Source organism: Argopecten irradians, chromosome 10 (genome assembly GCF_041381155.1).
Source record: "Argopecten irradians isolate NY chromosome 10, Ai_NY, whole genome shotgun sequence".
Taxonomy (NCBI): domain Eukaryota; kingdom Metazoa; phylum Mollusca; class Bivalvia; order Pectinida; family Pectinidae; genus Argopecten; species Argopecten irradians.
This window is the reverse complement of record NC_091143.1, coordinates 6,900,282-6,925,792: the sequence shown is the minus strand read 5'-3', so window position 1 is coordinate 6,925,792 and position 25,511 is coordinate 6,900,282. Positions and strand designations below refer to the sequence as shown.

General features: G+C 40.6%; 1 protein-coding gene across 10 annotated transcripts in view; it reads right to left on the bottom strand.

Annotated features, from left to right (window-relative positions):
• Window positions 1–25,511, bottom strand: part of LOC138333004 (ankycorbin-like) — a 64,732-nt gene that overhangs the window by 34,365 nt on the left and 4,856 nt on the right. For 3 of the 10 annotated variants that reach the window (XM_069281093.1, XM_069281096.1, XM_069281103.1), the window contains exons 2-3: window positions 13,857–13,923; window positions 641–849 (exon numbers count right to left, since the gene is read on the bottom strand). In XM_069281093.1, coding sequence (XP_069137194.1) covers window positions 641–709 — 69 coding nt within the window. In that variant the 5' untranslated portion in view covers window positions 710–849; window positions 13,857–13,923. Of the gene's footprint in view, window positions 1–640; window positions 850–6,563; window positions 6,655–9,259; window positions 9,413–10,683; window positions 10,808–11,002; window positions 11,127–13,631; window positions 13,825–13,856; window positions 13,924–25,511 lie in introns of those variants that run through there. The other 7 variants (XM_069281095.1, XM_069281097.1, XM_069281102.1 and 4 more) reach the window with 7 other exon arrangements.

Sequence of the window (25,511 nt, the reverse complement as noted above, 5' to 3'; positions counted from 1 at the left end):
AACCAGGGACCAAGGGTACCCTCAATGTGAAGTTTGAACAAAATCCCTTCAGTAGTTCTCAAAAATTATCAATAACAACTTCAACTGCCAAAATCAAAAATGGCTGCTTGGTGGCCATCTTGTTTTTCTGATCAGCCACAAAACCTGTATGGCACAACAATGGACCAAGGGGAACCTCCGTGTGAAGTTTGAACAAAATCCCTGCAGCAGTTTTTAAGAAATAGTGATAACAAGCATTGTTTATGGACAGACGCCGGACGCCGGACAACGGACGCCAGATGACGGATCACGGACTTGGGCGATTTGAATTTGAATTTCTGATGATGGTAGGCTAAAAATGGGTCTTTATAGCCAGGTGGTCTTTATACACAAGTTGAATTGTGTTGAAATTGGTAAGAAGTGATATTAGCAGGTAGTTTTCCTTCAGGTGGTCGCAGGACAAGGCTTTACCGTACCAAAGAAGCAGAAAAAACAGTACACCATAAATGTGTCCCTTAATCTGTGTTTTATCAAACTTTCACTTATTAAAAGCACAAATAATGTATTATGTATCAGTGCAGCATTTAAGAACAAAACTAAATCAAATAAAAGATTTATCAAATTTACATTGACATTATCGGTGTGTAATATCTGTACTTACATCAGTGGTACTCTTACGGAATTTGAAGAGCCCCAATTTGGAGCCCTTTGTTTTCGCTTTCGAGGACATCCTGTTTGTGAAGTTTACATCTAAGTCATAAGAGTCCTGGTAACTAGCCTGTCTCCTGGCTTCATCAAGGTGCTAAATCTATATCTCCACGACGATCAACCTTCCTCGCTCAGTCTTGTCATGGCAACATACCGCCACAACTGAAAATCATAAATAAACAGATTTTTATAATAAATATGAGAGTTTAGTGATTAGGGTATGTAACAGCTGGCTATAAATAGCACATGTCAAAATGACAAACATGTTTACGGTGTACAAATGGTTTAAGCACTTGTGTGATAAAGTGCCTATCTCGCTATGTACAGGTAAAATGGTTTAACAAACATCTAATGTAATACACTCGTATCTAGTGATAAATGCTTTACCCATTAACCTTATATGGATGTAGGACTCCATCACTTATCCACTTAACAATCTATACTCAAAACAGAGCTTTTTTCAATCACAAATTTGTTTTAAATTTATACACAATACACTGTGGTGAAAACATGACACTTTTCACTTTGTATAAATTGTAAGCCTTTTAAAACAATTTTGTACAGTGCTAGAAACAAATATAAACATAATCTACAACTAGTTTATCACAATTATTGCAATGAGTTGAGAAACATCCAATGGTTTGAAGGTACAAGACAACTAATACTAATACCAGTACATTAGAATTTTGTCAAAGGATTATATATACCAGTACATTAGAATTCTGTCAAAGGATACATATACCAGTACATTAGAATTCTGTCAAAGGATTATATATACCAGTACATTAGAATTCTGTCAAAGGATTATATATACCAGTACATTAGAATTCTGTCAAAAGGATACATATACCAGTACATTAGAATTCTGTCAAAGGATTATATATACCAGTACATTAGAATTCTGTCAAAGGATTATATATACCAGTACATTAGAATTCTGTCAAAGGATTATATATACCAGTACATTAGAATTCTGTCAAAGGATACATATACCAGTACATTAGAATTCTGTCAAAGGATTATATATACCAGTACATTAGAATTCTGTCAAAGGATTATATATACCAGTACATTAGAATTCTGTCAAAGGATACATATACCAGTACATTAGAATTCTGTCAAAGGATTATATATACCAGTACATTAGAATTCTGTCAAAGGATTATATATACAAGTACATTAGAATTCTGTCAAAGGATTATATATACCAGTACATTAGAATTCTGTCAAAGGATACATATACCAGTACATTAGAATTCTGTCAAAGGATTATATATACCAGTACATTAGAATTCTGTCAAAGGATACATATACCAGTACATTAGAATTCTGTCAAAGGATACATATACCAGTACATTAGAATTCTGTCAAAGGATACATATACCAGTACATTAGAATTCTGTCAAAGGATACATATACCAGTACATTAGAATTCTGTCAAAGGATACATATACCAGTACATTAGAATTCTGTCAAAGGATACATATACCAGTACATTAGAATAAAGGATATATATACCAGTACATCTTCTGTCAAAGGATATATATATACCAGTACATTAGAATTCTGTCAAAGGATATATATACCAGTACATTAGAATTCTGTCAAAGGATACATATATACCAGTACATTAGAATTCTGTCAAAGGATTATATATACCAGTACATTAGAATTCTGTCAAAGGATACATATACCCAGTACATTAGAATTCTGTCAAAGGATATATATACCAGTACATTAGAATTCTGTCAAAGGATTATATATACCAGTACATTAGAATTCTGTCAAAGGATACATATACCAGTACATTAGAATTCTGTCAAAGGATTATATATACCAGTACATTAGAATTCTGTCAAAGGATACATATACCAGTACATTAGAATTCTGTCAAAGGATTATATATACCAGTACATTAGAATTCTGTCAAAGGATTATATATACCAGTACATTAGAATTCTGTCAAAGGATTATATATACCAGTACATTAGAATTCTGTCAAAGGATACATATACCAGTACATTAGAATTCTGTCAAAGGATACATATACCAGTACATTAGAATTCTGTCAAAGGATTACATATACCAGTACATTAGAATTCTGTCAAAGGATTATATATACCAGTACATTAGAATTCTGTCAAAGGATACATATACCAGTACATTAGAATTCTGTCAAAGGATTATATATACCAGTACATTAGAATTCTGTCAAAGGATACATATACCAGTACATTAGAATTCTGTCAAAGGATACATATACCAGTACATTAGAATTCTGTCAAAGGATAAGGATTACAAATATATATACCAGTACATTAGAATTCTGTCAAAGGATTATATATACCAGTACATTAGAATTCTGTCAAAGGATTATATATACCAGTACATTAGAATTCTGTCAAATGATTATATATACCAGTACATTAGAATTCTGTCAAAGGATACATATAACCAGTACATTAGAATTCTGTCAAAGGATTATATATACCAGTACATTAGAATTCTGTCAAAGGATTATATATACCAGTACATTAGAATTCTGTCAAAGGATTATATATACCAGTACATTAGAATTCTGTCAAATGATTATATATACCAGTACATTAGAATTCTGTCAAAGGATACATATACCAGTACATTAGAATTCTGTGAAAGGATTATATATATCAGTACATTAGAATTCTAGCTGTCAAAGGATACATATACCAGTACATTAGAATTCTGTCAAAGGATTATATATACCAGTACATTAGAATTCTGTCAAAGGATACATATACCAGTACATTAGAATTCTGTCAAAGGATATATATACCAGTACATTAGAATTCTGTCAAAGGATTATATATACCAGTACATTAGAATTCTGTCAAAGGATACATATACCAGTACATTAGAATTCTGTCAAAGGATTATATATACCAGTACATTAGAATTCTGTCAAAGGATTATATATACCAGTACATTAGAATTCTGTCAAAGGATACATATACCAGTACATTAGAATTCTGTCAAAGGATATATATACCAGTACATTAGAATTCTGTCAAAGGATTATATATACCAGTACATTAGAATTCTGTCAAAGGATACATATACCAGTACATTAGAATTCTGTCAAAGGATTATATATACCAGTACATTAGAATTCTGTCAAAGGATACATATACCAGTACATTAGAATTCTGTCAAAGGATTATATATACCAGTACATCAGAATTCTGTCAAAGGATTATATATACCAGTACATTAGAATTCTGTCAAAGGATTATATATACCAGTACATTAGAATTCTACCTTACCCTAATTAATAACTGATATTAATTATCTCAGACAAGGCGAAACATCAGATGTCACCAACTTATTACTCCTGCAGGTACATTGTATAAGAGAGCTCCTCACAGAAACATTTTAAAATTCCAGTCAATGTTTAACTGCATGTAAAGAAAGAACAATGTCGGCAGCTGTAACACATGAACATAAGACATTAAGTCAGGGGAGCAATGTTACTCTAAGTTGACAAGTCATTATTTATGTTAATGTTATATTTCATGCAAGGACAATTTTCTTACTTCAACAGATTGTAAAAACTAAGGTCAGATGTAAATTTTATTTAAATTTCATTCACATAGCTTGACAATGTCTAGAATTGACCACATAAAACCCAGGAGGATTTAGCCAGAGGCGCCAAGTAAACAATTACGGTACTCGCTGATGTTTACACCAAAAAATGCACTACAATAGAAATAATACACTATTTTATGAAAATCCAAGGTTTTACAATAGTGAACGGCTCAAGGGTCTGGAATATGAAATTACAACTACAGTGTGGTGAAAAACCATGCAAATTACACAACAGAAAATCATCCACATCACCCAAATATACTTAATTTGTCTGGATCAAAGTACATGACTGTATATAAACAGGACCAAGCTCAAATTATAAGAATATAAAATAGTATGACAAAAGGACAAAAGACTAGCTTATAGCTGATTTGATTGGAAACTAAAACATGCTAAACATTATCAAAAGGAATGGAGCAAGTACTGCATGTGATCTTGAGAGACCTTGTGGAAAATGATGCTTAAGAGATTTCCCCTGATGTGACACAGAGAGTTTGTGGTGCTATAATATTGATAATCTTTGGGAAATGGAATAATGTGTGTTAACCATAACCTAAAGAGATTATCCGGGAAAAAGACTGAGTGCTGGAGATTTTGGAAAAATAAGCTGTGCAATCTCAGGTAATCTAGGATGATTTGACCCTTAAGGGATCTGACCCCAATTTCTTGAAACAAACATTAGTCTAAAATAGCCATCCATAAGTCAAAATTTTGACAGAAGGTTACATAAGGGGATAACTATAAAGTCATCATTTACTCTTTCGAGAAATTGGGGTTTGGGAGAAGGTTTCTTGAGAGAATTTCCAGTCAGAAGGGATTCTATTGTTGCTGTTATGCAGGAAGTAAAACCATTGCAACCAGATATCGGTAAAGAGTCCTCGAGTTTTGTGCAATGGTCCCATGAGTATAACAAGTCAATAGGAAATTCAGAAAGAGATATACAATTCATCACTGTGATATATTTTTAATGGTTTATTGTGGCTACTCTACGGGCAATACATCAACCAAAGACATTATCAGGACATTGTGTCTCCGACAAATACATAAAAACCAATCGCATGATGTGATACCATCCAATACTTCGGACACTTTATATATATACGTTTGTGTACGTATGCAATGAAAAGGATATATGTGGCTTTTATGACTGTAGTGATCTTTACATCATCAATATACCATCCTGTCATATCAATATGTATTGTGGAAGGCCAAATTACAGATAGCCTAGTGGGTACAGATAACGACAGGTAAAACTACCCGGAATTACACTGTAAACAATGCCCACACCCATACCATAGCATCACCGAGGGATTGGTTCTGTAACATACAGGTATATCACATAGGTATGATATACAGATTCTGTACCATACAGATATATCACACAGGTATGATATACAGATTCTGTAACATACAGGTATATCACACAGTTGTAACATACAGATTCTGTACCATACAGATATATCACACAGGGTATGATATACAGATTCTGTAACATACAGGTATATCACACAGGTGCTACATACAGATTCTGTAACATATAGATATATCACACAGGTGCAACATACAGATTCTGTAACATACAGATATATCACATAGGTATGATATACAGATTCTGTAACATACAGGTATATCACATAGGTATGATATACAGGTTCTGTACCATACATGTATACCATACAGGTATATTTATGACACAGGTTTGGTATCATACAGATTTTATACAAGTTCTGTAATACAATTATCATTGAGGTATGGTTTTTGTATCAGCTATAAATAGGAGTGGGTTCAAACCTGGGAACCTCCAAACAGTAACACTAGTAGGATGTTTTACCTGTCATTAGTTATTGGCCCGATCCAGAATTGTTACACTCTTCTCGCCCTTTTTTAGTCTTTGACCTGAAGACTCAAAGCACAAACTAACCTTGTGTATCCTCCTGCTTAGGATTTAGGCATACTCTCAATGCTTGCAACAGGCTTCGGTCATTTTTACAGGCACTAAATGTAGAAGGAGTGTAAAAATGTACAGCCAGATCAGGGTTTAAACCAGGACCTCCAAACACTAGCCAGGCGCTCTGGCAATAAACCTGACCCAGGACCATAACATATCTCTCTATACAGACAAGAATATAACAACATGTCTCAGGACCTCTTACACCTGAAAGAAACTACCTCTAGTGAACTGTCCTGCTAAGAAACCTGGGTATAGGTAAGATCAGGAAACACTTTCCTGTGAATCCCACCTAAACCATTACCTGAACGAGTCCTTGAGGTGTCCCTTACACACACTGCTATTTACTATTCCAGACTCACACCTTTATACTCCCAAGCGACACCAGAGTTAGCCTTGTGAAAATCTGTCATTGACAAAGCCAAAAAAAACTACATCACAATGTATTCTACTGACTAAAAAGTAGGACAATTATTCAGGTGGTATGGATACAGGTTGGGGAGAGGTTCCCAGGCTTTCTGGCCAGGTGAGAAAACACCTGTATGGACCATGGTATGATAGATTTGATGCTACTTGCCTAATTAGGCAATCGTAGGCCCTTACATGTTTGGTGAGGATGTACAGGGTCGGGAAGGGAACCTGTAGTCAGACAGATACCATACTGGATAGTTTAGGATAATTTATATATCCTGTCCATGCTTAGAACTTAATTACCAAACTCATTAGCATAGATCAGATTTCAACAGAACATTTCTGAAACAGTGAAAATCAACATTATGTACATGTCACAGAGCACATGATTTAACATTAACTTAGTCATTGCTAGACTAGAGGGGTGGTGAGATAGGGGAGGGGGAGGAGGGGGAGGAGGGGGAGGGGAGGGTACTCAACCACAGCCACCCATTCTAGGTATAGGGAGGATAACAAAGCCAGGTGCAGCAGAAGTACATGGACCTGTAGACATCCTCAGATGGACATGTGTATTGTTTGTATTTAGGTTTTTCTTGTTGACAGATCATCACCACTGCATGACCATAATCCCCCAATTCAATGAACCTTCAATTACGATGGCAGTATAGCCCCGACACGCTGAACAATACACCGCCAAACCAAAGACAACAAAGAACTTCTACACCCTGTTTGTAGTAGTAAAGTCTCCATACAAAATCATACCTTGTCTGACCGCAGATCTCCACTCAAGTGCCAGATCCTCAAAAGATTTTTTTTATATGACACAATTTTGTGTGTAGGAGACAATAAGATTGGAATGTTAACGGAATGTAAACGGTAGATCATGTTAGTTTCCAATCAAAGACAGGTGTAAAGATAAATACAAACCTACTTCAGGTGTTAATATAATCTAACATTTGTTAACAAACATTGGAAGAGGAAAAAAATCTCATCAAGAACATATCATCGTTATAACCATGAAGTAAAGGAAAAATGAAATTATGTATACCACTGTTCTTGAATATTTATAATATTTTTTTTCTATTATATTTGAAATCATTAGGCACATTTTAGGACAACTTTGGCTCAAATAAACATACAATTGCATACTGTTTTGTGAATGAAAATGCTGCAAAAAGACAGATAATTTAATCTAACTAAAAAAGCAGCATGGTAAAACTTTCCTGATAACCAGTACATCCTACTTACCAAGTCTATGTTACTCTCGATATACGATTATACATCAGGTGCAGTGATCGCAGTGTTACATATATGTCATTAGGTCCCCAGTACAAACTGTCACATTAGGAATGTCCACCTCAGGCATATGTAAACATATTAACTTAGTGATGCTGCAATTTTTTATATTTGTTTACACCTGTCCCTCGGGGTGCAGATGACCTGACATCTGACTACTGTCCACTACTCCTACATTTTATCATGATGTTTTCAGGGTCATAGGTGGGTTCGTATAAATCAGGTCATTGCACAATTCAAAAACAAGAGAATAGAGTTATTGATTAAATTACCTGTAAACATTGATCCACAATGATGTGATTTTAGTTATCTCCCCTGGGTGGTAGAATAAGGGTTCCGTGTGCACACTATCAATAGTTCAGGGTTCAGGTTTATTATTTGCAAACTCTATTAAAGGCAAACATAAGCAACATACCACACACTGAACATATCTCAATCTATTAAATTTCAAAAGTGGTTTGGCTTTTATTTAATATTGTTCAATATCAAAGTCTATAGTACTATCTCACTGTAATTTACTATCCTAGAGATCTCCATATACACTGAAAATATAACAACCAAACCTCACACCACATTACCGAAAATTATAGCATCAAGTAAAAGTGAACAAAGTTTAAAAGACACTTGTATATTTTAAGAGGCTATGGTGACCCAGTGGTTAAAAAATTGTCTGACATATGACAACAAGCCCTCCAGCTCTGGATTGGGAGTTATGCAGCATCAAGTGTAGGCTCTAGGTTGGTGGTTTTTTCTCATGGTATACCTGGAACTCTGGCTTTCCTCACCTATTACACTTATGACATTCTTAAATGACCGCTAAACAAATCAAACCAAAAATTCTGGCCAGAAATAATACACGAGCATTGAAGTAAAACTATTCTCCACAGTAGATGGACGATTGTTATCTAAATCTCGGGTTTAAACAAGAGGCCCAGAGGGCATTTCAACAGGAACACATTCGAGGTTCAATCGAAAATTCATCCCAAAAGTATAGAAGTTACTTTTGATAATATAACGATCTGAAATTGTTCACATAATGTGTTTATATATTTGATTATATCCTGGAAAAAATATGAAACCTATACGACAATAGTATCAAAATTATAACTGACGATAGAAAAAAAAGTTCATTTGCAAAAACGAATCCAGAGAGCTACATCAAAATGTGTAATTTTTCTCTGATGAATACTTATAAGATTATGAGAGAGATACAAACCATGATACCTTAAAGGTATGAACCTATATATATATATATAATATTTGTAGAATTTTAAACAATAATGGATATTTTACCTTCTGGTGAGACCTTACAATCCAGCAGCCAACGATCCTAAACTGGCCTGATCTCTATCTCAATTTATCCTCGGGACTATAACTATCGGACCGTAGATAATTAAGCTGTCGAGAGGACACATCTTACATGTGTGACCACCTTTCTAAATAGGTGGTGCATGTAAATTAGATAAAAAACACCAACCATGAGGCCAAAGGGCACAGATTAGATATCTGATCGGGAAACTATTGCTACGATAGTGCGGTAGATAAACCTGCGTTCTCACCTCTACCCTTATATATTTAGTAGAATTTCCTTCTCAGGTAAATACAATCAACATAGGTATATAAATAGTTATGGGTTTACTTCACAACTTAACGAGATAAATACACACACACGTACAGGTATAGACCACTGTGACAGGTCTGTGTTTGTGGTCCATATTGTAAAGGCTTTGGTATTTGACCTCTGAGATAATAATGGAATTTTCTATTCCTCGTTGTAATTCCTGGGGATCAGTAGAAGACTTGATCTACAGTCACTTAATCTCCGGTGTTTACTGAAGGCATTGCTGTACAAAATATACAGCATTAGATGTATAGATATGTATGACACTCAGTCATAGGAATTCCTATTCTCTGCTGACATGAAAAATAAATTCATTTATAAAAGTAAATCATTTAATAGAACACAGAAATATAAATGATTTTCTGCCCCTCCCTCCCCACTAACCCTTCCCCCACAGTTCCATCCTCCAAATATACATGTAACAATATACCACCCACATATCATATGCATATATCCAAGTCAGGCATTCATGAAATGATCTAATTTTGCAGTTTTTATTTTACAGTTGTAATTCCATTCATTTATATGCATAATGAAGTAATCTTATTTACATACATAATCAGATATTCATTACAATGACAACTGCACAGTAGTTCATGTTTAATTAAAATTCTTTAAATACTTCATAGGTGCATATATACCATATCCCTTAAACTACAAATGTCTGTAAGAAATAAATAGCCCTGCTCCCATAGGAAACAGAGGGTTGGGACACAACTAGACCAGGCGGAGTTACCATCAAATCAAAGTTTACCCTTCTTCTCATTTAATAGCGGCCATAAATTACATGGTATTATATCAATATACAGGTCAAAACATACTTGAAGTCCTTGTAATTTTTAATATTAAAAGGGTTTACAACAATTAATCAAACTTCCTTAACTTTTAAGATTTTTGGAGACTTTTTCCTATCTTGATCATATTTATGATGTTATTTTAAAATTATGCTAGCATACTTATGACATGCATATATATACATATAATGCTGATGTCATTTCAAAAATTTTCACATACATGTATCATTGTTTCTCTGCTTGTGTATAATGAATCAATTACTGCAGTCATGCAAGATGAAAAAAACCTGATGAATACTTACAGCACAGACTGAATATTCCTATAGATCTCCTATAGTGGCATATGCACACATTAATTAACCGTATGTAAAAAAAGCACACCTGTGTAAATCACACCTGTACAGGAAATGAACAAATCATGACCTGTAAACACCTTGAAGTATTTCCCCTGGGTTACTTCCTGTACCTAACTAGATTCCTGACATACTGAGCCTTAAGGCTGTATAGATGGTTTACACATCGACCATCTAAGTTAATCTGGGTATAATCAGTCTAGCTAAAACATAATCAGTTCTTAAGTCTTCTGTCGTCTTAAAAATGAAGATGTAAATATATATTCACCCTCTTACAGAAATCTGTAAGTAGCTTCGATCCAGTAAATAGCTGATCAATCCTAGCTGAGAAACAGGTGTGTTTTTACCTGTGACAGTATCTGTAGATATCCCCTGATGGCCCTAGTGATAACAGTCAGGTACTATAAAGGCCTGACACCCACCCCTATATATATACCATAAGGCTGTATAAGTGGCTGTTTATACCAGGATATCACAGTTATATAACTGTATCAGATGACCCCGCCTTTTATTTTCTATTTTATAGGTAACAGGAGATAAATATAGGCATACATCACATGACAAAATTAGCATACATCTAGACTATGTTTCATGTTTCTACATCAAACTACACTTAACGTGTAAGTCCAGATCAAGTGAGTGAGTGGGAAAGTGGTTTAGGCACATGTGTCCTGATATACCCCTATAAAGCCAGCTGTCCACCTCTTGGTCCTAAGTTTAAATAGTGGAGCAGTTACAAGCTGGTCCATTCTGTCTAACATATTACAGAGTTATCTCCCCTATGGCAAGGTATTGATTATGACCTAGTTGTTTTTTTTAGAAAAACTCAAGCTGTTTTCTCTAAAATATAAAATGTTTTATTTACAAGCACATGACATCACGATCAATATCTACCAACAAGGGCAGATAACTTATTAATATCCAAAGAGTAGCCAAACATGTAGCGTTATGTTGTTTCTCCATCAGGTACTCCGAAATTTCTCTAAATGTCCCTGGCTGTCAAGATAGGCCTAAAAACAAAAATATCCTAAACCTCCAATTATTTAAAGTTTTAGTGGTACAGTATGTACAACATAGATGTATTTGATTACTTTTAAAAACCTTCCATAATAATGTCATCATTATTGTCTACTACTACCTATAAATATGTTCCTGTTAATTAAGTTTTATATGGAATTATGGAGAAAACATGTGTACATATCTTGTATAATTATAGGCCCTCTGGCTGTATACATCATGCAGCTCATCTGTCATCAACAGATGTTTTCTATGTGACATTCAGTGTTGCATATATTTGCAAGGAAATATCAATGGCATCTGTAACATTTCTGATTTTCAGACTCATTTTTATAATCATGCTAGTTGAATTGACATTTCATAAGGAAACTTTTAGAAGCACCATGCAATGACCTTATAAGGAATGGTGATTATATGTCTAATAAAGCAACATCATACAATCAAACAAGGAAACACACTTCACTTCAACAGTTTCAAGAAAATGACCTTATAAGGAAATGCTGATAACATGCCTTGCTTCAACAGTACCAACAAAAGAACCATATAAAGAAATATTGTGAATAGACCTAACTTCAGCACCATGCCATTATCTTAATATGGAAATGATATGATATATTATGCCTTGGCAGCACTATCCTTATAAGGAGATGTTGAGATTATCCTTATAAGGAGATGTTGAGATTATCCTTATAAGGAGATGTTGAAATTATTAATATGCCTTACTTTAGCAGCCTTATATACCACAGTCTAGCTTATAAGGAAATATTTCTTTATTACATATTACTTATTGACCAAATAACACGAACATTTGTACTGCTCTGTCTGCACAATTTCATCAAGAACATAATATCCAATGATATTGATTCGAAAGTTTGCATCACACACATAAAATCTGCTGGGGAAGATATGGATTGATGAATTCTGACATTTCCCAGGTATTTAACGACCAACCAATGCTGTGTATGACTAAAACAAGGGGATACCGACAAATAATATGCTATCTATACAGTCCCTGTTACCATCGGAAACCGTAACTTCATGGATCCGAGTTCAAATCTAATTATGTTAATTTTAAAAGCAAAATGGTTTACAAATCGTATAAATAGCATGAAGTTAATGCATGCAGATCATACTGTGAACTGTATTGTTTTAGTGTAGCGTTAGATTAATAACAAACCCGATTATTACTTATCAAAATATATGCATTCATAGCTTTTAAATTTTATAAAAGGTTGATGATAATCTGTAAGACAAATTTCATATTGCAAATTATATCCAGATGCACTATTATGAAATTATAGAGATGTATAAATTAATCTTTAAAGTGATTTGTTACACAACTTTAACCAATAATTAGCTTATCTTGTCTGTCCAGATAGTCCAAGTTATAGAAACCAAACAACTAGCTTTTTTGTCCCTTGATGTTCATTGAATGATAAAGTCCTGTTGGGTAGTATTAATTAGGATGGCCTTTGACCTAATAGAAGGTAATTATAACATTATTTAAATTATGTACAGATAGTTTCTATTACCAGAAGCAAACATCAACAGAACATCCTTATATACACAGCAATACAAGATATCTACCTAACACATAGAGATTGCTACACTCAGTTAAAACCTGTGATACTTAAATACTTCCTTCTAATTCTATGTATCTACCTGAACCATGATGCAGCCCTCAAATTTACCTGCCAAAATATCAATACAATTTAACATTATAAGCTGTCTATTTATAGCTCGATTGCACCATACACAACCGGTCTTTATATCATTTTGACAAAGCGTCAGGCACTACCTTCTGAAAATTATACTGCATACCTGTATGCTATCATTAATAAGGCATTCAGGTTGCAACACAGTAGCTAATTCAACTATACCTGTGTATATCTTCAGGGTAAATCTGGTGTTGACTTATAATAATCCAGAGTATTTACACATCCTACAGGTACAGAGTGAGGGTATGTCTCGTTAGCTCGTCCAGGTGTATTACCACTAGCTACATATATGTTTTAAATCTCTATCAAAGCAAGCACATCAGTATTCCTCTGTGACACTTAAGTTTGGCCCATATATAGGTAATCAGTGAACCATGACACGCATACCTGAAGTTCCAACGGTCGATGGGGTTAATCTTGTACATGGCATGCAAACCCCGCCCGATTCGCTATCCTGCAACATAAAAGCTTGCTGTCAATCTCATTATTTACCAATAGTGAGCGAATCGGTGGGCACATGGACAGGTACAATAAATATGACATAAACATATCTATTTTGTAATAAACAGGTTTATGTATAGCGCCTCATTAAACAATCTGTCACACATGGTCGATGTATATGTTCCAATACTTTTTCTGTTGATCATATACACACGTATTTCTACTACAATGCATTGCCCAAGGTAAACCAGGTCCATAATCATAAATTCTGAACTGAAGGACAGAGAAGTTCATTGATTATATCATATACACCCATTTAATGATTGGTTCTTATTAGGATTGACTTATATATAACCACTTTGAACCAAGTTCCAGTTCCATACATGATCGTATTGTAGACAACACTCTAAGGTCATCACTTGTCTATTTTGATCAATGCTATGTCAAACAAAACAACTTTGATCAAGAAAAGTCATATTAAATTTCAGGATAAGTAAGATTCAGCTAAAACTAAAACAAATTCATACCTAAATTATTTTGATTATATTAATGCCAAGGACCAGATTAGGGTTTGGGCTTATTTTGTTTAATTAACAGCAAGGACAGTTAAGGACAGTTGATAAGTGGAGAAGAGCCAGAGTAGCCAGGAAACAAACTCTAATCTAAGGTTAGTGTCTGCCATTACTGCCCAGTATGTGGGTTTCAAGCTTGCAACAATATTTCCCAATCAAAACACCAACATCTGTTTTTCAATTTCCACCCGAACATCTCCCCCATTCAATCCCAATACCAATATCTCCCCAATTCAATCCCCAACCCAACACCTCCCAATCTAATCCCCACACCAACATCTCCCCATTCAATCTCCATCCTAACATCTCCCCATTGAATCTCCATCCTAACATCTCCAAATTCAATCCCCACCCCAACATCTCTGCCATTCAATCCCCACCCCAACATCTCCCCATTCAATCCCCATCCCAACATCTCCCCATTCAATCCCCACCCCAACATCTCCCCATTCAATCCCCACCCCAACATCTCCCCATTCAATCCCCACCCCAACATCTCCCCATTCAATCCCCACCCCAACATCTCCCCATTCAATCCCCACCCCAACATCTCCCCATTCAATCCCCACCCCAACATCTCCCCATTCAATCCCCACCCCAACATCTCCCCATTCAATCCCCACCCCAACATCTCCCCATTCAATCCCCACCCCAACATTTCCCCATTCAATCCCCTACACAACATCTCCCCATTCAATCCCCATCCCAACATCTCCCCATTCATCCCCACCCAAACTCCCCCATTCAATCCCCACCAACATCTCCCCATTCAATCCCCACCCCAACATCTCCCCATTCAATCCCCACCCAACATCTCCCCATTCAATCCCCACCCCAACATCTCCCCATTCAATCCCCACCCAACATCTCCCCATTCAATCCCCACCCAACATCTCCCCATTCAATCCCCACACCAACATCTCCCCATTCAATCCCCACACCAACATCCCCATTCAATCCCCACCCCAACATCTCCCCATTCAATCCCCACACCCAACATCTCCCCATTCAATCCCCAACCCAACAAATCTCCCCATTCAATCCCCAAACATCCCCATTCAATCCCCATCTCCCCATTCAATCCCCACCCCAACATCTCCCCATTCAATCCCCACACCAACATCTCCCCATTCAATCCCCACCCCAACATCTCCCCATTCAATCCCCATCCCAACATCTCCCCATTCAATCCCCACCCCAACATATCCCCATTCAATCCCCACCCCAACATCTCCCCCATTCAATCCCCACCATCAACAATCCCCCACCCCAACATCTCCCCATTCAATCCCCACCCCAACATCTCCCCATTCAATCCCCACCCCAACATCTCCCCATTCAATCCCCACCCCAACATCTCCCCATTCAATCCCCACCCCAACATCTCCCCATTCAATCCCCACACCAACATCTCCCCATTCAATCCCCACCCCAACATCTCCCCATTCAATCCCCACTGCAACATCTCCCCATTCAATCCCCACACCAACATCTCCCCATTCAATCCCCACCCCAACATCTCCCAACCACCATTCAATCCCCACAACCCAACATCTCCCCATTCAATCCCCACCCCAACATCTCCCCATTCAATCCCCAAACATCTCCCCATTCAATCCCCACTGCAACATCTCCCCATTCAATCCCCATCCCAACATCTCCCCATTCAATCCCCACACCAACATCTCCCCATTCAATCCCCACCCCAACATCTCCCCATTCAATCCCCACCCCAACATATCCCCATTCAATCCCCACCCCAACATCTCCCCATTCAATCCCCAACCCAACATTCAATCCCCATTCAATCCCCACACCAACAACTCCCATTCAATCCCCAACCCAACATCTCCCCATTCAATCCCCAACCCAACATCTCCCCATTCAATCCCCACCCAACATCTCCCCATTCAATCCCCACCCAACATCTCCCCATTCAATCCCCAACCCAACATCTCTCCATTCAAACCCCACCCCAACATATCCCCATTCAATCCCCAAACCAACATCTCCCCCATTCAATCCCCACCCCAACATCTCCCCATTCAATCCCCACCCAACATCTCCCCATTCAATCCCCACCCAACATCTCCCATTCAATCCCCACCCAACATCTCCCCATTCAATCCCCACCCAACATCTCCCCATTCAATCCCCACCCAACATCTCCCCATTCAATCCCCACCCCAACATCTCCCCATTCAATCCCCACCCAACATCTCCCCAATCAACCCATCCCCATTCACCCAAAACATCTCCCCATTCAATCCCCACCCAACATCTCCCCCATTCAATCCCCAACCAACATCTCCCCATTCAATCCCCACCCCAACATCTCCCCATTCAATCCCCACACCAACATCTCCCCATTCAATCCCCACCCCAACATCTCCCCATTCAATCCCCACACCAACATCTCCCCATTCAATCCCCACCCAACATCTCCCCATTCAATCCCCACACCAACATCTCCCCATTCAATCCCCACCCCAAAATCTCCCCATTCAATCCCCACCCCAACATCTCCCCATTCAATCCCCACCCCAACATCTCCCCATTCAATCCCCAACCCAACATCTCCCCATTCAATCCCCAACCCAACATCTCCCCATTCAATCCCCAACCCAACATCTCCCCATTCAATCCCCAACCCAACATCTCCCCATTCAATCCCCAACCCCAACATCTCCCCATTCAATCCCCACCCCCAACATCTCCCCCATTCAATCCCCACCCCAACATCTCCCCATTCAATCCCCACCCCAACATCTCCCCATTCAATCCCCACCCCAACATCTCCCCATTCAATCCCCACTGCAACATCTCCCCATTCAATCCCCACCCCAACATCTCCCCATTCAATCCCCACTGCAACATCTCCCCATTCAAACCCCACCCAACATCTCCCCATTCAATCCCCAACCCAACATCTCCCCATTCAATCCCCACCCCAACATCTCCCCATTCAATCCCCACACCAACATCTCCCCATTCAATCCCCACCCCAACATATCCCCATTCAATCCCCACACCAACATCTCCCCATTCAATCCCCAACCCAACATCTCCCCATTCAATCCCCAACCCAACATCTCCCCATTCAATCCCCACCCAACATCCCCCATCAATCCCAAACATCTCCCCATTCAATCCCAACCAACATCTCCCCATTCAATCCCCACCCCAACATCTCCCCATTCAATCCCCACCCAACATCTCCCCATTCAATCCCCACCCCAACATCTCCCCATTCAATTCCAACCCAACATCTCCCCATTCAATCCCCACCCCAACATCTCCCCATTCAATCCCCACACCAACATCCCCCCATTCAATCCCCACCCAACATCTCCCCATTCAATCCCCATCCCAACATCTCCCCATTCAATCCCACCCCAACATCTCCCCATTCAATCCCCACCCAACATCTCCCCATTCAATCCCCACCAACATCTCTCCCATCAATCCCATCCCAACATCTCCCCATTCAATCCCCACCCAACATCTCCCCATTCAAACCCCATCCAACATATCCCCCATTCAATCCCCACCCAATCTCCCCCATTCAATCCCCACACCAACATCTCCCCATTCAATCCCCACCCAACATCTCCCCATTCAATCCCCACCCAACATCTCCCCATTCAATCCCCATCCCAACATCCCCATTCAATTCAACATCTCCCATTAATCCCCACCCCAACATCTCCCCATTCAATCCCCATCCCAACATCTCCCCATTCAATCCCCACCCAACATCTCCCCATTCAATCCCCACCCCAACATCTCCCCATTCAATCCCCACCCAACATATCCCCATTCAATCCCCAACCCAACATCTCCCCATTCAACCCCAACCCAACATCTCCCCATTCAATCCCCACCCCAACATCTCCCCATTCAATCCCCACCCCAACATCTCCCCATTCAATCCCCACCCCAACATCTCCCCATTCAATCCCAACCCAACATCTCCCCATTCAACCCCAACCCAACATCTCCCCATTCAATCCCCACCCCAACATCTCCCCATTCAATCCCCACCCCAACATCTCCCCATTCAATCCCCACCCAACATCTCCCATTCAATCCCCACCCCAACATCTCCCCATTCAATCCCCACCCCAACATCTCCCCATTCAATCCCAACCCCAACATCTCCCCATTCAATCCCCACCCCAACATCTCCCCATTCAATCCCCACCCCAACATCTCCCCATTCAATCCCCACCCCAACATCTCCCCATTCAATCCCCACCCAACATCTCCCCATTCAATCCCAACCCCAACATCTCCCCATTCAATCCCCACCCCAACATCTCCCCATTCAATCCCCACCCCAACATCTCCCCATTCAATCCCCACCCAACATCTCCCCATTCAATCCCAACCCCAACATCTCCCCATTCAATCCCCATCCCAACATCTCCCCATTCAATCCCCACCCCAACATCTCCCCATTCAATCCCCACCAATATCTCCCCATTCAATCCCCACTGCAACATCTCCCCATTCAATCCCCACACCAACATCTCCCCATTCAATCCCCACCCCAACATCTCCCCATTCAATCCCCACCCAACATCTCCCCATTCAATCCCCACACCCAACATCTCCCCATTCAATCCCACACCAACATCTCCCCATTCAATCCCCACACCAACATCTCCCCATTCAATCCCCATCCCAACATCTCCCCATTCAATCCCCACACCAACATCTCCCCATTCAATCCCCACCCCAACATCTCCCCATTCAATCCCCACACCAACATCTCCCCATTCAATCCCACACCAACATCTCCCCATTCAATCCCCACCCAACATCTCCCCATTCAATCCCATCCCCAACATCTCCCCATTCAATCCCCCCAACATCTCCCCATTCAACCCCACACAACATCTCCCCATTCAATCCCCACCCAACATCTCCCCATTCAATCCCCACCCTAACATCTCCCCATTCAATCCCCACCCCAACATCTCCCCATTCAATCCCCACCCCAACATCTCCCCATTCAATCCCCACCCAAACATCTCCCCATTCAATCCCCACCCCAACATCTCCCCATTCAATCCCACCCAACATCTCCCCATTCAATCCCCACCCCAACATCTCCCCATTCAATCCCCACACAAACATCTCCCCATTCAATCCCCACACAACATTCTCCCATTCAATCCCACTCCCAACATATCCCCATTCAATCCCCACCCAACATATCCCCATTCAATACCCTACCCCAACATCTCCCCATTCAATCCCCACAAACATCTCCCCATTCAATCCCCAACCCAACATATTCCCCCATTCAAATCCCCACCCAACATCTCCCCATTCAATCCCCACCCCAAATCCCCCATCATCCCCATTCAATCCCCAACATCTCCCCATTCCCAACCCATCTCCCCATTCAATCCCCACCCAACATCTCCCCATTCAATCCCCAACCCAACATATCCCCATTCAATCCCCAAACCCAACATCTCCCCATTCATCCCCACCCCAACATCTCCCCATTCAATCCCCACCCCAACATCTCCCCATTCAATCCCAACCCCCCATTCAATCCCCACCCAACATCTCCCCCAACATCCCCCATTCAATCCCCAACCCAACATATCCCCATTCAATCCCCACTGCAACATCTCCCCATTCAATCCCCACACCAACATCTCTCCATTCAAACCCCACCCCAACATATCCCCATTCAATCCCCAACCCAACATATCTCCCCATTCAATCCCCACCCAACATCTCCCCATTCAATCCCAACCCAACATCTCCCCATTCAATCCCCACCCCAACATCTCCCCCATTCAATCCCAATATCTCCCCATTCAATCCCCACCCAACATCCTCCCCATTCAATCCCAACCCACACCCCCCCCAATCCCCCAACATCCCCCATTCAATCCCCAACCCAACATATCTCCCAATCCCAACATCTCCCCATCTCCCCACCCAACATATCCCCAACCCAACCCATATATCTCCCCATTCAATCCCCAACCCAACATATCCCCATTCAATCCCCAACCCAACATATCCCCATTCAATCCCAAATCCCAACATATCCCCATTCAACATCCCCACCCACAACATCTCCCCATTCAATCCCCAACCCAACATATCCCCATTCAATCCCCAACCCCGACATCCATCTCCCCATCAAATCCCAAACCCAACATCTCCCCATTCAATCCCCACCCCAAAATCTCCCCATTCAATCCCCACCCAAACATCTCCCCATTCAATCCCCACCCAACATCTCTCCCCATTCAATCCCCATCCCCATTCATCCCCCCTCCCCATTCTAATCCCCACACCAACATCTCCCCATTCAATCCCCACTGCAACATATCCCCATTCAATCCCACACTGCAACATTTCCCCATTCAATCCCCACCCCACATCTCCCCATTCAATCCCCACACCAACATCTCCCATTCAATCCCCATTGACCCCAACATCTCTTCCCTTTGAATCCCAACCCCAACAAGTCACCATAACAATCCCCACTCTTACCTCTTCATTCAAAATCCCTCTCTTCCATTCAATCTCCATCCAAATTTCACCCATTTTTTATCCTTTCAAAATCATTGTGTCGATGGAATAAGCATATATAAAGACAAGGAAAAACGGAGCACTCTTCTACATACAGTAATTCTGGATGATATTCATTCAAATTTTGAAGATGTCACAATGCATGAGAGCACTGCGCATGCTCTGTCATTTTAAAGAGTCACAGATTTTGAGGGGGCTGTGACCCCGATAACAACACACCATTCACCTCCATTTGATGATTTCCTATATAGGGGGCTGCGGCCCCGATAACAACACACCATTCACCTGTGTTTGATGATTTTTCTATATAAGGGGCTGTGACCCCGATAACAACACACCATTCACCTTGTTTGATGATTTCCTATGTAGTGGGCTGCGAACCCGATAACAACACACCATTCACTGGTGTTTGAAGATTTCCTATATAGGGGGCTGTGACCCCGATAACAACACACCATTCACCTTGTTTGATGATTTTCTATATAGGGGGCTGCGACCATTCACTCCATTGATATTCTACAAAGGAGCTCTGACCCGATTCAACACACCATTCACCTATGTTTGATGATTTCCTATATAGGGGGTTGTGACCTCGATAACAACACACCATTCACCTCCATTTGATGATTTCCTATATAGGGGGCTGTGACCCCAATAACAACACACCATTCACCTGTGTTTGATGATTTCCTATATAGGGGGCTGTGACCCCGATAACAACACACCATTCACCTGTGTTTGATGATTTCCTATATAGGGGGCTGTGACCCTGATAACAACACACCATTCACCTCCATTTTGATGATTTCCTATATAGGGGGTGCGACCCGATAACAACACACCATTCACCTGTGTTTGATGATTTCCTATATAGGGGGCTGTGACCCCCGATAACAACACCCCATTCACCTCCATTTGATGATTTCCTATATAGGGGGCTGTGACCCCGATAACAACACACCATTCACCTCCATTTGATGATTTCCTATATAGGGGGCTGCGACCCCGATAACAACACACCATTCACCTGTGTTTTTGATGATTTCCTATATAGGGGGCTGTGACCCCGATAACAACACACCATTCACCTGTGTTTGATGATTTCCTATATAGGGGGCTGTGACCCTGATAACAACACACCATTCACCTGTGTTTGATGATTTCCTATATAGGGGGCTGTGACCCCGATAACAACACACCATTCACCTGTGTTTGATGATTTCCTATATAGGGGGGCTGTGACCCCGATAACAACACACCATTCACCTGTGTTTGATGATTTCCTATATAGGGGGGCTGTGACCCCGATAACAACACACCATTCACCTGTGTTTGATGATTTCCTATATAGGGGGCTGTGACCCCGATAACAACACACCATTCACCTCGTGTTTGATGATTTCCTATATAGGGGCTGTGACCCCGATAACAACACACCATTCACCTGTGTTTGATGATTTCCTATATAGGGAGCTGTGACCCTGATAACAACACACACCATTCACCTGTGTTTGATGATTTCCTATATAGGGGGCTGTGACCCCGATAACAACACACCATTCACCTGTGTTTGATGATTTCCTATATAGTGGGCTGCGACCCCGATAACAACACACCATTCACCTGTATTTGATGATTTCCTATATAGGGGGCTGTGACCCCGATAACAACACACCATTCACCTATGTTTAATGATTTCCTATATAGGGGGCTGTTACCCTGATAACAACACACCATTTACCGGTGTTTGATGATTTCCTACATAGGGGGCTGTGACCCCGATAACAACACCCCATTCACCTGTGTTTGATGATTTCCTATATAGGAGGCTGTGACCCCGATAACAACACACCATTCACCTATGTTTAATGATTTCCTATATAGGGGCTGTGACCCTGATAACAACACACCATTCACCGGTGTTTGATGATTTCCTATATAGGGGGCTGCGACCCCGATAACAACACACCATTTACCTGTGTTTGATGATTTCCTATATAGGGGGCTGTGACCCCAATAACAACACACCATTCACCTGTGTTTGATGATTTCCTATATAGGGGGCTGTGACCCCATTAACAACACACCATTTACCTGTGTTTGATGATTTCCTATATAGGGGGCTGTGACCCCGATAACAACACACCATTTACCTGTGTTTGATGATTTCCTATATAGGGAGCTGTGACCCCGATAACAACACACCATTCACCTGTGTTTGATGATTTCCTATATAGGGGGCTGCGACACCGATAACAACACCCCATTCACCTGTGTTTGATGATTTCCTATATAAGGGCTGTGACCCCGATAACATCATACCATTCACCTCCATTTGATGATTTCCTATATAGGGGGCTGCGACCCCGATAACAACACACCATTCACCTGTGTTTGATGATTTCCTATATAGGGGGCTGTGACCCAGATAACAACACACCATTCACCGTTGTTTGATGATTTCCTATATAGGGGGCTGTGACCCCGATAACAACACGCCATTCACCTCCATTTGATGATTTCCTATATAGTGGGCTGCGACCCCAATAACAACACACCATTCATCTGTGTTGATGATTTCCTATATAGGGGGCTGTGACCCCGATAACACACCATTCACCGTGTTTGATGATTCATATACACCCGATAACAACACACATTCACCTGTGTTTGATGATTTCCTATATAGGGAGCTGTGACCCCGATAACAACACACCATTCACCTGTGTTTGATGATTTCCTATATAGGGGGCTGTGACCCTGATAACACACACACCATTCACCTGTGTTTGATGATTTCCTATATAGGAGGGCTGCGACCCCGATAACAACACACCATTCACCTGTGTTTGATGATTTCCTATATAGGGGCTGTGACCCCGATAACAACACACCATTCACCTGTATTTGATGATTTCCTATATAGGGGGCTGTGACCCCGATAACAACACACCATTCACCTATGTTTGATGATTTCCTATAAAGGAGGCTGTGACCCCGATAACAACACACCATTCACCTCCATTTGATGATTTCCTATATAGGGGGCTGTAACCCCGATAACAACACACCATTCACCTCCATTTGATGATTTCCTATATAGGGGGCTGTGACCCCGATAACAACACACCATTCACCGGTGTTTGATGATTTCCTATATAGGGGGCTGTGACCCCGATAACAACACACCATTCACCTGTGTTTGATGATTTCCTATATAGGGAGCTGTGACCCTGATAACAACACACCATTCACCTGTGTTTGATGATTTCCTATATAGGGGGCTTTGACCCCGATAACAACACACCATTCACCTGTGTTTGATGATTTCCTATAGGAGGGACTGTAACCCCGATAACAACACACCATTCACCTCCATTTGATGATTTCCTATATAGGGGGCTGTGACCCCGATAACAACACACCATTCACCGGTGTTTGATGATTTCCTATATAGGGGGCTGTGACCCCGATAACAACACACCATTCACCTGTGTTTGATGATTTCCTATATAGGGGGCTGTGACCCCGATAACAACACACCATTCACCTGTGTTTGATGATTTCCTATATAGGGGGCTTTGACCCCGATAACAACACACCATTCACCTGTGTTTGATGATTTCCTATAGGAGGGACTGTAACCCCGATAACAACACACCATTCACCTCCATTTGATGATTTCCTATATAGGGGGCTGTGACCCCGATAACAACACACCATTCACCTGTGTTTGATGATTTCCTATATAGGGGGCTGTGACCCCGATAACAACACACCATTCACCTGTGTTTGATGATTTCCTATATAGGGAGCTGTGACCCTGATAACAACACACCATTCACCTGTGTTTGATGATTTCCTATATAGGGGGCTTTGACCCCGATAACAACACATCATTCACCTGTGTTTGAAGATTTCCTATATAGGGGGCTGTGACCCCGATAACAACACACCATTCACCTGTGTTTGATGATTTCCTATATAGGGGGCTGTGACCCCGATAACAACACACCATTCACCTGTGTTTGATGATTTCCTATATAGGGGGCTGTGACCCCGATAACAACACACCATTCACCTGTGTTTGATGATTTCCTATATAGGGAGCTGTGACCCTGATAACAACACACCATTCACCTGTGTTTGATGATTTCCTATATAGGGGGCTTTGACCCCGATAACAACACATCATTCACCTGTGTTTGAAGATTTCCTATATAGGGGGCTGTGACCCCGATAACAACACACCATTCACCTGTGTTTGATGATTTCCTATATAGGAGGCTGTGACCCCAATAACAACACACCATTCACCTGTGTTTGATGATTTCCTATATAGGGGGCTGTGACCCTGATAACAACACACCATTCACCTATGCAGCGTGCCCCCAGACTTTCTCTCATCAGGGGTAAAGTGTACCCCTCCTCTGAAAATTTGAGGGGTACAAGCATAAATCTA